The sequence below is a fragment of the Aspergillus ambiguus genome (genome assembly GCF_047715705.1).
Source record: "Aspergillus ambiguus strain CBS 117.58 unplaced genomic scaffold BDV59scaffold_24, whole genome shotgun sequence".
Taxonomy (NCBI): Eukaryota; Fungi; Ascomycota; class Eurotiomycetes; order Eurotiales; family Aspergillaceae; genus Aspergillus; species Aspergillus ambiguus.
In genome coordinates, this window is record NW_027395537.1 from 179,550 (window position 1) to 192,357 (window position 12,808).

The 12,808-nt window shown below is 55.4% G+C and overlaps 3 protein-coding genes across 3 annotated transcripts; 1 reads left to right on the forward strand and 2 right to left on the reverse strand.

Annotated features, from left to right (window-relative positions):
* The first annotated feature begins 314 nt into the window (after nucleotides 1-314).
* BDV59DRAFT_65402 (SDR family NAD(P)-dependent oxidoreductase) lies at nucleotides 315-1,780 on the forward strand. The gene is made up of 3 exons (XM_073696842.1): nucleotides 315-556; nucleotides 610-972; nucleotides 1,046-1,780. The coding sequence occupies exons 1-3, from the start codon at nucleotides 423-425 to the stop codon at nucleotides 1,500-1,502; spliced, it is 954 nt and encodes a 317-aa protein (XP_073546293.1). The 5' UTR covers nucleotides 315-422; the 3' UTR covers nucleotides 1,503-1,780.
* Nucleotides 1,568-5,318, reverse strand: BDV59DRAFT_181959 (DENN (AEX-3) domain protein). Its single transcript, XM_073690316.1, has 3 exons — nucleotides 4,553-5,318; nucleotides 3,476-4,495; nucleotides 1,568-3,425 (listed from the first exon to the last, which is right to left on the reverse strand). The coding sequence occupies exons 1-3, from the start codon at nucleotides 4,928-4,930 to the stop codon at nucleotides 2,094-2,096; spliced, it is 2,730 nt and encodes a 909-aa protein (XP_073546294.1). The 5' UTR covers nucleotides 4,931-5,318; the 3' UTR covers nucleotides 1,568-2,093.
* A 1,689-nt stretch (nucleotides 5,319-7,007) lies between these two features.
* Nucleotides 7,008-11,909, reverse strand: BDV59DRAFT_194241 (ubiquitin-binding serine/threonine protein kinase VPS15; the record flags this gene model as incomplete). The annotated part of the gene is made up of 4 exons (XM_073692360.1): nucleotides 7,008-11,303; nucleotides 11,337-11,475; nucleotides 11,522-11,642; nucleotides 11,696-11,909. 4 exons carry the CDS (start codon nucleotides 11,907-11,909, stop codon nucleotides 7,008-7,010), a joined length of 4,770 nt encoding a protein of 1,589 aa, XP_073546295.1.
* Nucleotides 11,910-12,808: the final 899 nt, after the last annotated feature.

Consider the following 12,808-nt stretch of genomic DNA (forward strand, 5'->3'; position numbering starts at 1 on the left):
GGATGTCGTAATGGGTCGCAGAACCGGACGCAATGACGGATTGGCGACGGAGATGCAGATGGGGGGTACACAGACCGCAGACGTCAGCCGGCCACGACCGGAAAGCAACCGCAAAGAGTGACTGGAGGAAACGACAGACGCAACGACAGGATGGAGGGCGAGAGAAGACGAAGAATGCGCTGGATGGAAACGACGAGCGCGTTTGATGATGACGTGGTGCACGTGATATACACGTGATGTTGTTAGTCATCCGCTTAGTCACGGCAGCTTTCAGCCTCGGCTCCCCGCAAAACAACAACCGGCTTAGAGCGAGGGGAACATCCGAGAGCTGCGGGCAGGCAGCGTTATAAAATATGCAACTCTCAATCCTGGATACCATCGTCTGTCGTCCCCGCTATTAAACCACACTGCCTCTCCTCAACATGCCCCCCTCCGGAATGCACGCCAAGCGCCGCCTCCAGGCCATCAGTCAACAGCTGGTCGAGGGCATCCCCGATGCCGGCAAGTTTGAGGACATTCCCAAGATCCGCCATGTAGCCGGGGATTCTGTTGGACCGTACGTACCTGGGGGCAGACCGATGGTAGTGACACGGCACTGACCACCCACAGCCGCTGCAAGGACAAGGTCGCCATCGTGACCGGCACCAACTCGCCCAACGGCATCGGCCGCGCCAGCGCCCACCAATACGCTCACAACGGCGCCAAGGCCGTCTACATCTGCGACTACAACGACTCGCACCTGGCCACGCACAAGCGCGAGATCGAGCAGCTGTATCCGGGCGTGGACGTGCACACGCGGCGGTTCGACGCCGCCGACGAAGCCGCCGTCAAGGCCGTCGTCGACGACGCCCTCCAGCGCTACGGCCGGCTGGACATCTACTTCGCCAACGCCGGCATCACGGGGCCGGGCAAGCTCTTCTCCGAGCTGACGGCGGCGGAGTTCGACCAGACCATGCACACCAACAGCACCAGGTACGTGTCTTCTCTTTCTTTGTATCTATCGATTGGAGGAGCCAACCCCCACTAACGGAGCGGGATGGGACAGCGTCTTCTTGGCGGCCAAATACGCCTCGCAGGCGATGAGAGTGACGTCCGCGACGAAACCGTACCCGTCTGGATCCATCATCTGTACGGCATCGGTGGCTGGGCTCCGGTCTAACGCCGGCTCGACCGATTACTCCGCGGCCAAGGCGGCGGTGGTGTCGATTGCCCAGACCTGCGCCTACCAGATGGCCGGCACGGGCATCCGCATCAACGCCATCTGTCCCGGCGTCATCGAGACGGGAATGACGCAGCCGATGTACGACGCGGCCCGCGCCCGCGGCACCCTCAACAAGATCGGCCAGTTGAACCCCCTCCAGCGAGGCGCTGTCGCCGACGAGGTCGCCCGTGTGGCGCTCTTCCTGGGCAGCGATGAGAGTAGCTATGTCAACGGACAGGCGTGGGCGGTCTGTGGCGGATTGAGTGCGGGACACCCTTTCGTTCCGGGCAAGATGTCGTAGGATGACGGTTTTCAAAAACTACGGAGGTCGCGAGTTCCCATGTATATCTAAAATAGTATACGGATGCGTATGGACAATTCAATTCAACCAATCTACCCCGCGGCAGACGGATCCAATTCAAACGATCAGACGTCCAAGGCGGCTTTCAAAGCGGCCCCGTGCTAACTATAGACAAAAGGAAACAACAATGGTAGACAGGAAGGAGAAGCAAGGGAGTGAGTAGATGGCTCCGGATGTGGGCGCCTTGTTGACAATCTCAAAGGTCCAGCACCGGCGGGGATGGGTGCGAAACGGAATGGAGAATCTCCGATTGAGGGTGGAATAGCGCACAAGTGGTAAAGAATCAATCCACCCAGGCCAAAGGAGCAAAACGAACCAAGGGGAATCAAGTTCGCCAAAAGAAGTAAATATAAAACATCCTCATACAAGAGCACCAAGACGATAGTGGGAATATCCAAAACAGAAGAAGAAGAAGAGAAGAAGTAAACAGTGCCTGTGCACAGCTCGCTCTAATTCGGAATGATACGGGAGCAGAGGTCATGTCCAAGTCGTCGAAATGAAAAGCGTTGCATCATCGAATCGATGGGGCAATTACGCAACCAGCCGAGAGGCGTTCGGCCGCATGAGATCCTCACTGGCCTGCTTGGACAGAGTGCCAGTCTCGGTGTGGTCGTCCAGACCGTCCGTCTCGTGCGCGTGCTCGTCATCATCCTCGACTATCCGAGTTGGGATCTCTCCGGGGCCATACTGCTGGCTGGACCGCTCGGGGAAGGTCGAGCTGCTGACCATCGACATCGACGTGCTGGAGCGGTTGTGCACGAGGTCGGGGGTGGGAGGCACGCTGGAGTGGCGCTGGTCGGGATGTAAAGAGTTGTTCTCGTCTCCCATCTCACTACCCTCACGGACGGAGCTCTGGTCTTCCTGGCTCTCGGGCGCCAGACGGTTCTGCTTGCTGGAGTCGTCCGACTCCTCCTCTTCGGCGTCCTGGGCCAGGTGGAGTCCTTCCACCGCGGCGGCACACTGCTCGCTGATGCTGCGGATGATGTCCGAGATGGCATCCGTCTTGTCTCTCAGGTAGCGGTCGGCCACGTCAGTGATGCTGAGGCGAGCCAGGCGCTTCTGTTCCTTGCCCAGGCTGAGGAGGTGCTGCTCCAGCTCGGGGCTCATGTCCTTCACGACCTCCTTTCCGGGACGGCTTGTCTCCGCAGCGGGTGCAGGCTCGGCCTTGTTCTCCGGCTTCTCCGCCTCCTGGTTTTCCTCGGCGGCCTCTTGTTCGGCCAATTCGGTCAGTTCGGCAGGGCTACCGATGGAGCGCACAATGTGCTCCATGTGATGGGTCTGACCATTGATCAGACTACGCAGGTGCAGCACGACACGCTGGGCATCGTCGCGCTGGCGGGAAAGAGCGGCATTGCTGTGCTGCAGGGAGGAGAGTTCCTTCTGGTTACGCTTGCGTTCGCGCTCGAGCTCTTCGGCGATCTCCTGCTGGAGAACCAAGGCTTCCAAGGCGTCATCTCTCTGCTTCTCGGTGCCAGACAGACGCAGGGTGAGACGAGCGACGTCATCCTTCTGCTGATCGATGAGACCGGTGAGGCGACGGTTCTCGCGCTTGTGGTTCTCGATCTTGACCTTGAGGTCGGAGGTCTCCTTGGTGAGCTGCTCGGCGAAGGCCTGGAACTTGAGGAACTGCTGCTTCCAGGTCTCCAGTTCCTCGACCAGGAAGTTGTTGCGCTTGGTGACCTTGCTGATCTCCGTGTCCATGCGGCCCTTGAGATTGATGAAGTCTTGCCAAGCCTCCATGGCGTCGCGCGAGTACTGGTTGCGTTCACGAACGATCTCGTTGAGATGACGCATCGAGACCTTGGTCATGAGCGGCTTCTTGACGGAGCCACCAAAGATGGCCTTCATGCCGGTGTTGCGTCCCTGTAGGGGTCAGCAGTGGGATCGACTGGTCAATAGACTCGTTGACTTACCAATTTCTCACAGACATGGTCCATCACACCCATCACCGAGTCCTGGTTCCACCAAGTCGGCTCCTGGATACTCTCGACCTCACCGCGCATGACGATGATCTGACCGGCCGGGATGAGCTTTCCACCGGCGTAGGCGGAACGGAGGTGGTTGGGAACGCCGGAGGGAGTGACATCGCCGTTCAGGGCCTGGGTCAGGCGGTTGATGAACTTGGTGCGCTGACCGGGGGTCAGGACGTTGGGCGGGCTGGAGGTCAGGACAAAGTTGCGGTCCAGATCCACGACCAAGGCATCGGATGGCGCGTTGAAGAGGGTGCGACACTCGGCGGTGACACCCAGGATGTAGGGACCGGGCTCCTGGACCAGGTCCTTGATGTGGCGGGCGTGGACTACCGGGACATACAACCCACTCCACTCGTAGATGCGCACACAGTACCGGATGGTCTCGGCGGCAATGGTGAGCATGGCCGGGTAGTGACTGACGAAGATGATGCGGCGAGTCGGAGAGACGGCGGCCTCGACGACCCCGACGATGTTGGGGATGGACAGACAGGTGAAGAGCGGCCACATGGAGAAGTTCTGGAAGCCGGTGGGCGACGAGGGGAACTGATAGCAGAGGGCGTAGTCCTTCATGTCGATCCGCACCAGGTCGTTGAGACGGGGGGCCGGGAAGCTCAGGATGCGGGAGACTTCCTCGGCGTGGAAGAGGTTGGTGGCCTTGTTCCAATGAATCCACATGCCACGCAGGTAGTCACCCAGCAAGTCGTACAGCGGGTATCTGGAGAGGAAGCTCAGGCAGTAGGGAATCCAGTAGGTCTCATCGGGGTTGTCGTAGAAATCGGGTTCGGTCTTCTTGCGCAGCTCCCGGATGGTCTCGGCGCGCTTCTCATCGGCCCGGGACCAGACGCGCAGGGCGATTCCGTAGAGGGTGTGGGACGAGTCTTGTTGCAAGACGAAGGCATGATGACCGCAGTGCGGTTGGCTCTTGCCGGTGCAGATCTCGACATCGTGGGGGAAGCAAGCCTGGGGGAGGGAAGATTAGCCTTGGGGTTCTGGGGTCCGGAGGGAATGAGCACACACCCTCATGGCGGAGTGCAGGGCCTTGGCGATTTCATTGTCCTGTTCGAGACGCGGACTACTCCCCAGGATCTCGGGCAACCAGAATTGGCCGACGGCGCCTTTCATATGGCCAATCTTGCCCTGGGCGGGAGCGGGCGCTCTAACCCACTGGGAGGGCTCCCGGCCGACACCACAGACCATGTAGGCATGGGTGAGGGTCTTGGGGGTCCGTTGGGCGGGTTTGACGTTGATTTGGGAGGGAATGGGCTGGGTGATGCGCGAGTGCAGAGACGAGGTGCGACTGGGAACGACCAGAGAGTTTTCCGCCTGATCGCGAGTGGACGGCCGGTCGCGGGTGGAGGGCCGGACGAAGGCGTGATCTCTGAGAGAGGGGCCCATGGTGAGTGGTGAGCTGATGTGGGCGAGCAATGGGGGTCGAGAGGTATCTATATAGATTTATCGCTGAGTAGGTCGGGGGTGTTGGTGTTGGCTGACTGGGGGATGGCACGGAAGCGAATCCCGCCAAACGAAGCGAAAGAATTCAGACAAGCAGAGCGATTGAAGAATGGAAGAATCGACGTCGAACGGAAGACGCTGGATGGGAAGCCAAAGGCAATCGAATCCCAACCCGACGGAGGGGAAGCAGGTAGCACAGCTAGCGGATGCAACCAGGGTGGGAGGAAATGAAGGACGAGTAGTTAGAGGGTAAGGAATGGGGCAGGCCGGGAGAGAAGCATATCGGTCCAGCCAGAGAGGATGAAGGGGATGAAGAGGACGGATGAGGAAGAGAGAGAGAGAGAGAGAGAGAAGAGGAGAGAAAAGAAAAGAGGAGAGAGGAGAGAATCGGCCAGGGGAAGAACTTAATGTCGGGTTAACCTAGTTGGTATGGAGTATTTTATTCGATTTTATTTATTATTTAGTATTCGTTTTATTGTTTATTCTACGATGATTATTCAGTCTGGTTATTATTATTCTTCTTCTTCTGTTTGTTATTCTGTTATTATGTTCTGCCTGAATCATTCCTTGCACCCTGCATCCAAATAAAAGACTCTCTCTCTCTCTCTCTCGCTCCTCTATCTCTTCTCAACTCCGTACTCGACTGATCCCCTGAATCCTCGAATCCATGACAAATCACGGGGTTCCATCCCGTCCCGGTTAGTTCCTTGGTTCCTGACGGCCTCTTCTGTCGACTAAACCGCTCCACCGAACCGTTCCCTAAACGAGTCCCTCATCCTGCTGGCAATTCCTCCTGCTGATCGTCGCCCCCCAGTCGTGGACCTGCATGCTCGGGATCTGGTGGGAGCGAGGGGTGCACGCTGGCTGCAGTGATGAGACAATCCATTGTACGCAGTCCCTCCGTCGTAGAGCTTTCCAGCTCGTGTCCGTTCAGGTACCGATTCAACCTCCCTGCATGTCGATCCATCCATCTCAACCACTTGGTTCAGTTCCGGTCTTCTCCGCTGCAGATTGGATGGTGATTCATTCTGTCAAGATCTGAATCCACCGACCCAGTCGGGTTGTCCATGGTTCACTCGGGAAGATCGATGGTTCCCGGTATTTCTTGATATCGCTAGGATGGATCTATGAATGGAATCTACGCAGTAAGGATGATGACTGAATACAAGATGGATACTTGAATACTTCAATACATTATCACTATTCCGCACAATCTACTCCGTACGCCTCCCGTCCCTGACTCGCCCCTCATTTCCACCATCCTCATCCGGCCCATGCCAAACGACACGTTCCCCCCGACTCTTCCACCTCCATCATCATCTCATCCACTTCCGCCGTCCACAATCAACACGTCCCATCGGAAATCCCGAATCCGTCTCAATCCAAACGCTCCCCCCCCCCCCCCCCAAACCAAAAATCTCGACGCTTCTCCTCCTGCTCGCCCTTTTGCCGATCTCCGACCTATCCAGCCCCTAGTGTTTCACCATCTCCATCCAGGCTCCACCCTCCACCCTCATCACCTCTCCTAATCATCGTGCTCGATGTGACGAGATCGTGATGCATTCCGTCAATCCTACTGCGTACGCCGTCTTATCTTCTACTCGTACGCCTTCTGTCGTCTGTACTCCGTAGAATCTGTCAGACGCCAGTATGCATAGTTCCCAACCGCATAATATCTTGCATTGCATATCGTAATTCCCCAGTACAACTCGGTTTACAAATGCCCAATCTCCTGCCATCTCCCACCCGCCACATGCACAATCACTGGCCGTCTGTCACTTGACAGCTCATATCCCACCACCCGGCCGTATGCAGACATCTATCATCTCATCTCCTCTCGACACGTCTTCCACCCAACCTCTTGGAAGGATCACTGCTGCACACCGTTGAACCCTATCGAACACCCCAGCCACAACCGCTGGAACCCGGGCAGATACACTTTCTGCCATCGCCTCAATACCGAGAAAACGCTGTATTCCGCAAATACCTACATCACATCATATGGTACATGAACCCCCCGTCATTGAAACACATAGACCATCCCCGCCCGGTCAACGCTCACAATCATCCCATACGGCACCCGTAGCACCGCAACGTCCTGGATAAAGTCCAGGTGGCTCTTCAGCAGTTGCTGCTGCTGTAGACTAATCACCGTACTCCGCGGGAGTCGTCCACTCGCCCCCTTCTTGCTGCTCCCCTTCCCCCCGGCTCCCGACGCAGGCGGATTCGGGAGATGTTCAGTCGTCACGACCAGCGATGGTCCCGGCTGGGACAATTCGTACCGCGGCTTTCCGGTCGCCACCCCGTCCGAGACGGCGTCAAGCCCACTGACAATAGAAGAGAGCTCGGGCCGGGACAGATCCCAGAACCGGATCTTGCGATCCGTTCCCCCTGAGACGATAAATCCGCACCGCGTACTGTTGTCCTTGCCATCGTGGGGGGCGTCGAATCCCACCGCAAACGCGCAGATGCGCGCCGGCATCACCGACGACGAGGGCCCAGACCCCGGTTCGACGGCCCCAGACCCCGGTCCGCCCGTTGCAAATCGACTTAACATGCCCTCCGGCCGCTCGCCCTCCACATGCCACGCCTCGTAGTCCCGCGAACTTATGTACGGCAGTCTCGCCTTGGCGTGGTCGCCGTTCGCCTCCGGATGCCCTGGCTGTGGCGAGTCGGCCTGGTAGACCTCCCGGCAACGGACCCTCTCGATATCCCAGACCGTGATTTCGTTGCCGTGGCTGCCACTGCTGGAAACACACACCCACCGCCCACGCCCCTTGGTCGGGTGCACCTGGAGCCGGTGAATATTGGTTGAGCCAGGGAGGCCCCACGCCTTCAATCGCACCCGGAACCGGAGGTCCCAGAGATCGAGGAGGCCGTGCGTCGTGCCGATTAACAACCAGTTGTGCTTGCGGTCGCAGCAGAAAGTGGTGGGCGTTCCGTGGTGAATGGGGTTCTGTAGAATGTACATTGGGAGCATAGTCTTCATGTCGAGAGCCAGCACCCGACAGGTGTTGGTTGCGACCAGAAGAATCGACTGCGCTTCCACGCGGAAGTGCTCGATCCACACGGCGTATTCGGTGCCTTCATCCTCTGTCGATGGCAGCTGATACTCACGGACAAGTTGAAGCTTCCCGTATCGGACGGTGTCATTCGCGGCGTGGTAATCAACCTTGACGGCGTGGATGCTCCCGTCGGTGGCACCGCAGACGAACGTGTGTGTATTCTCAACAAACGCCAACGTTTTGACCTTAGCGTCGGTGGAGTGGCGGTAGGTCTGACGCGACCGCGGGGTCAGGTTCTTTTCCAGACGAGTTGTATCCCAGATCTTAACTGTGCCATCATCGGAGGCAGTGATGAAAAATGCGTGGTCGGGGGCCACTACGACCCGGTTTACCGGCCCGCTATGCTCTCCAAAGATAGCAACCAGGCCACCGGTCGGCTTCCAAACCTTGGTCGGGTCGTTGCCGCTAGCCTTGGGGATTGGTTTCCTCTGATCTACATCCTTGATGAATGGTCCAAGATCAAAGAGGTCCGTGGGGTAGTTCTCCGCAAAGACATTGTCGAGGAGTTTGAGAATCACCGGATCGTCCCCCCCGTAGGAATGGTGGAGTTGATAACTTGGTGGCGTTCTCTCGGCAGGCTTCCTCTCGAGTGAGGAAAGTCGCGATGGTGTCCGTTGAGATGGAATGTCGACCTTACCGAAAGCATTTGCTGAGACGGTGCTTGTTTCTGCGTATGCCTTCGAGGTTTCCTTGCGATTGAGCAGATTTATGGCGCTAGGTTTGCGTTCTACACCAGATACCAACTTCGTGACAGAGAGGGTCTCTGTCTCAGTCGGTGTGGATGAACTTTCTTGCCCGGGGCTCTCTCTGCCCCGACGATCCGTGTCGGAGCCAGGAGATAAGGGTCTGGAACCTGGAGCACCCCCAGGCGATGACGCTACTGGTGATGACATTGGCGTATCTTCCGCCGCCCGGACATTGTCCAGCGCGTTCTGTCGGGGGGTCTTGAGTGCTGCACCCGATTCGCTGTGAAGTTGTGTCTTCGATCGCCCATGCTTGCGACGAGAGCCCTGGGGATTATCAATTGTTGTGGAGGCATCCAGGAGCGCATCTGCAATGGTGTGCGGTTTGCGGTCTGCTGTTTTGCTGGTTTCAGCCTTACCGGATGGGCTTTTCCGTGACTTGTTGTTTTGGTTCTTATCAAAGAACACAGTCTGGGGGGTTACACCGCAATGTGCCAGCGTAATAACATTGTTCAAGGGCGACGTGCCATTGTCGAACTCGCTCGTTTGACGCATTGAGACCCGCCAGATGTACTCTCTGAGTGCCAACAACTTCGGCTCGTCATCAGAGCCCATTCCCATATTCCGCAGACGCAATATCCACTGCTCATCCTCCTCGTTCTTGGGCTGACCGTTCAGAGAGTAAACCGCACCCTTTTGGCTACCTCTTGGGATGACCCCGTCCACCATTCCTAAAGCAAGGAAGCCGTCACGTGCGGCTGATTTCCAGAACAGGCCTTTCTCAGCTTTCGACACCCAGACGAAAGCCAATTCGTAAACGCCCCTAGAGAGTGGTCTCTTGAGTGCGTCGAGGATCTCGCCCTCAGAAAAACCGACAATGTTAACCTTCAAAAATGGCCGGATCAGCGGGGTGAGAATGGAATATTTATCGGCTATGGAGAGATATTTGGTTGAGTTGACAATGAGCGTCACTGTTGCTTCGCGGATCCATATGTTTGGATGAATTAAGAACCGCATTGTGATGTGGAGGAGATCCCATGTGGTCGACCGCTGGAAAAGACCCAGGTCAGCCATCGCAGCGAGCGATCGAATGACGCGTTCCACCACGAACTCTTCTTGGTCTGTTAGGGACTGGACCATCAAGGGAAGGATGTATTGCTCCAAACTGATGCTTCCGACGTAAGCCGCAACACCGATCACCGCCTCAAAAAAGGCACACTTCAGGATCCAGTCACGGTCGTTCAGGTACGTGTTCAAGTGACTTAGGATAACTTCGTTGGTTTTGAGGTTGCCAAAAAATACGCATAGGCTGGAAACTGATCCCAAAAACGAACGGCGAACTGACGAGTCTGTATCAGTCAGAAGAGCCTTGGTATGGGTTTCAAAATAGTCCAAAAGATCGACCCTCGCAACGTCATATAGGTTATGATATGTAGCATCCTCAGTCCACCTGGGTTCCGAGCCATTCGGTATGAGGGCCGGAAGACGCGTATCAGACCGTAGGGCTTGGATCATATCCAGAAATCGCAGTGATGATTGTGCGAGAGATGCGATACAGGAAGCGTATGCGGCACGGACCATCGGGCTAGGGGTTGAGTTCGAGTTGGGAACGAACGGTTGAAGCCTTGGGAATATGTACTCCGAAAAAAGATAAGCATTGACTGGAGACACGACATGAACCATCTCTAAAAGATGCGCAAGTGTGCGGATGGCAGCAACCTTGACGTTGTCTGTGCGATCGTTGAGAAGAATCATAATATAAGGAAGGATACGATCCAGCTTTGCTTCGTCGGACACTCTTTCTGCGAAAGCCAGAAGAATATCACAGGCTTTAACCCTCGCAGAAGCCCGAGACGTATTACGGAGACTTGACGCAACGAGCGTCAGAAATATCAAAACACCGTCATCAGCTTGTCGAGGCTGCTTGGAAGATTGGGTTTCGTAACGAGGCAGGTCTAACTGCACTGGGAATGTGCTACCAGTAAGCCTAGCGCTAGCACGACTAGATCCATCTTTCTGGGCTTTGGGTGAGGAGCCGAGAAAGTAAGAGATTTTGTCAAAATCAAGATATACCCTCTCGATCCTGTCGTCTGCTTCTCCTCTAGTTGCTGATTCGGTCCCCACTTGAGCTCGACCTGAGGAAGGATCTGTCATAAGAGACATGTACTGATGGAGGAAGCTGTAGAAATACCCCGGGAAAGCTTTGTTCTTCCAAAAATTGAGATACTCTTCGGCAGAATATCTTGACTCCGGTTCCAGCTGAATCATATGGAGGATCAATGCTCGGATTTCTGGGTCCTCGATCTTGGCCAGCTGGCTATGCTCGGGGCTGTATTCGCCCTTGCGATACTTATATATCTGACTGAGAGTGAAGATTGGTGACTCCAGGAAAAGTTCGGCAATCACGCACCCTGCACTGAAGATATCCATTGCCCAATTGAGTTTCCTGCTTCCGGACTCCTCGCCGGCAACTAGGAATCTTTCAGGGGCCAGATAGCATGTTCGCCGGCCTGAAGTGTCAAAGTAGAATGAAAAATCAGCGGGATTATCCTCCGGGAGGAATGTCGGCTTAAACGAGGCTGAAAAGTCTGTGAGATAGACCCAGTTCCAGGAGGTGACCAGGACATTTTCAGTTTTGATGTCCCCGTGGAATAAATCCAAAGAATGGCAATCCCGAAGCGCACATAAAAGCTGGAAGGCGATCCACTTCTTTTCGATGTCTTCTAGAAATGGCCGCGTGCTATCGCTGTCAGAGGAGATATACGTCGAAAACACGGGGTACATACCTCATCCGGTCGTACAGGGAACTGTGAATGTACTGACGGACCAGGTAACCACTATTAGAGCACTCTATCGCTCGCTGGTAGCTTAGAGCATTTGGGACATCAGAAAGCAGCTTGCGTTCCCCTGCCGTTTATCTCAGAGAGTGCATCGCAGCGATATTGACCAATGTCACTTACGGTAGATAGCTCCGATATATTTGTCTAGCCTCATGCTGGGGAAAGGCTTCATCATTACCTTCACGAAGGCCAAGCCATTTCGCCGTCTTGCGCGAATACTCTTCATGAACCTCCCACCGCCCATCGACTTCTCATACGCCAAATCCGAGAGTTCAGGGATGTCGATCCCCGCTGAACCCGCCGAAAGGGCTGAGAGGGAATATCCTTGGCCCATAATGTCGAGGCGTATTCATCTCAGATGCTTTGGAAATGCGGGGTTCAGGGTCCACAAATTAGCAATAGATAGAGCGCCGCACCGAACACCCTACAGGATCGCTTTCGCCAAAACAGAAGTAGAGGTTGGTGCATGGAATGAGCGATGAGGTCAGTGGACGCGTTGAGGGAGGTGAATTGGTAGTAGTCACATGATATGGAGGCGGTGAGGCTATTCTGCCTCGATCTGATAACGACATTCAGTTTCTTGTGCTCCTTCCACCGACTTCACCGGTGACATGGTCAAACATTTATTTACGAGGGCGTGGGTCGAATATACTCTGGAAAATCTACTGTATTCTCGCAGGGTTTTTAGGTGTATTCATCATGACACAACATTGAGAGGTATCGCATACAAGATACCTCAGGGCTGTCTTGTCGTCGAACTGGTGAATAGCAGCTTCTCCAGGTAAATTTGTTAGGCTGCTGCCTAGCTTTCTACCTACCTACCTACCTACCTACGAAGCACAGAGTAACCCATTCACTAATGCAGCGATCATGTGGCTAGGCCTCATTTATATGGGGGCCATCGCTAGCTAGATGAGACGGCTTCTGAATTGATCATCCATTATCTGCATCCTCTATCAAAACTAACTTTCCGTAGATCTCCAGATGTCTGTGAGTCCTGCCTGGTAAAATGACTATGGCGTTTATGGCCTACAGCACCTCTATTGTCGCGGTTCCAGGCGACCTTCCACGAATGAGCGTGTACTTGAACTAGCTGTTGGTTCTCTAACCTCCGCACGGTGAGCATTGCACATTAAGGCGTCGTACCTCAGTCCGTCATTTAGACCTTCAATACAGTCCTACCCTTAGCGGGCGTATTAAAGCAATAATCATTCGGCGAGGGCTACTGACAGA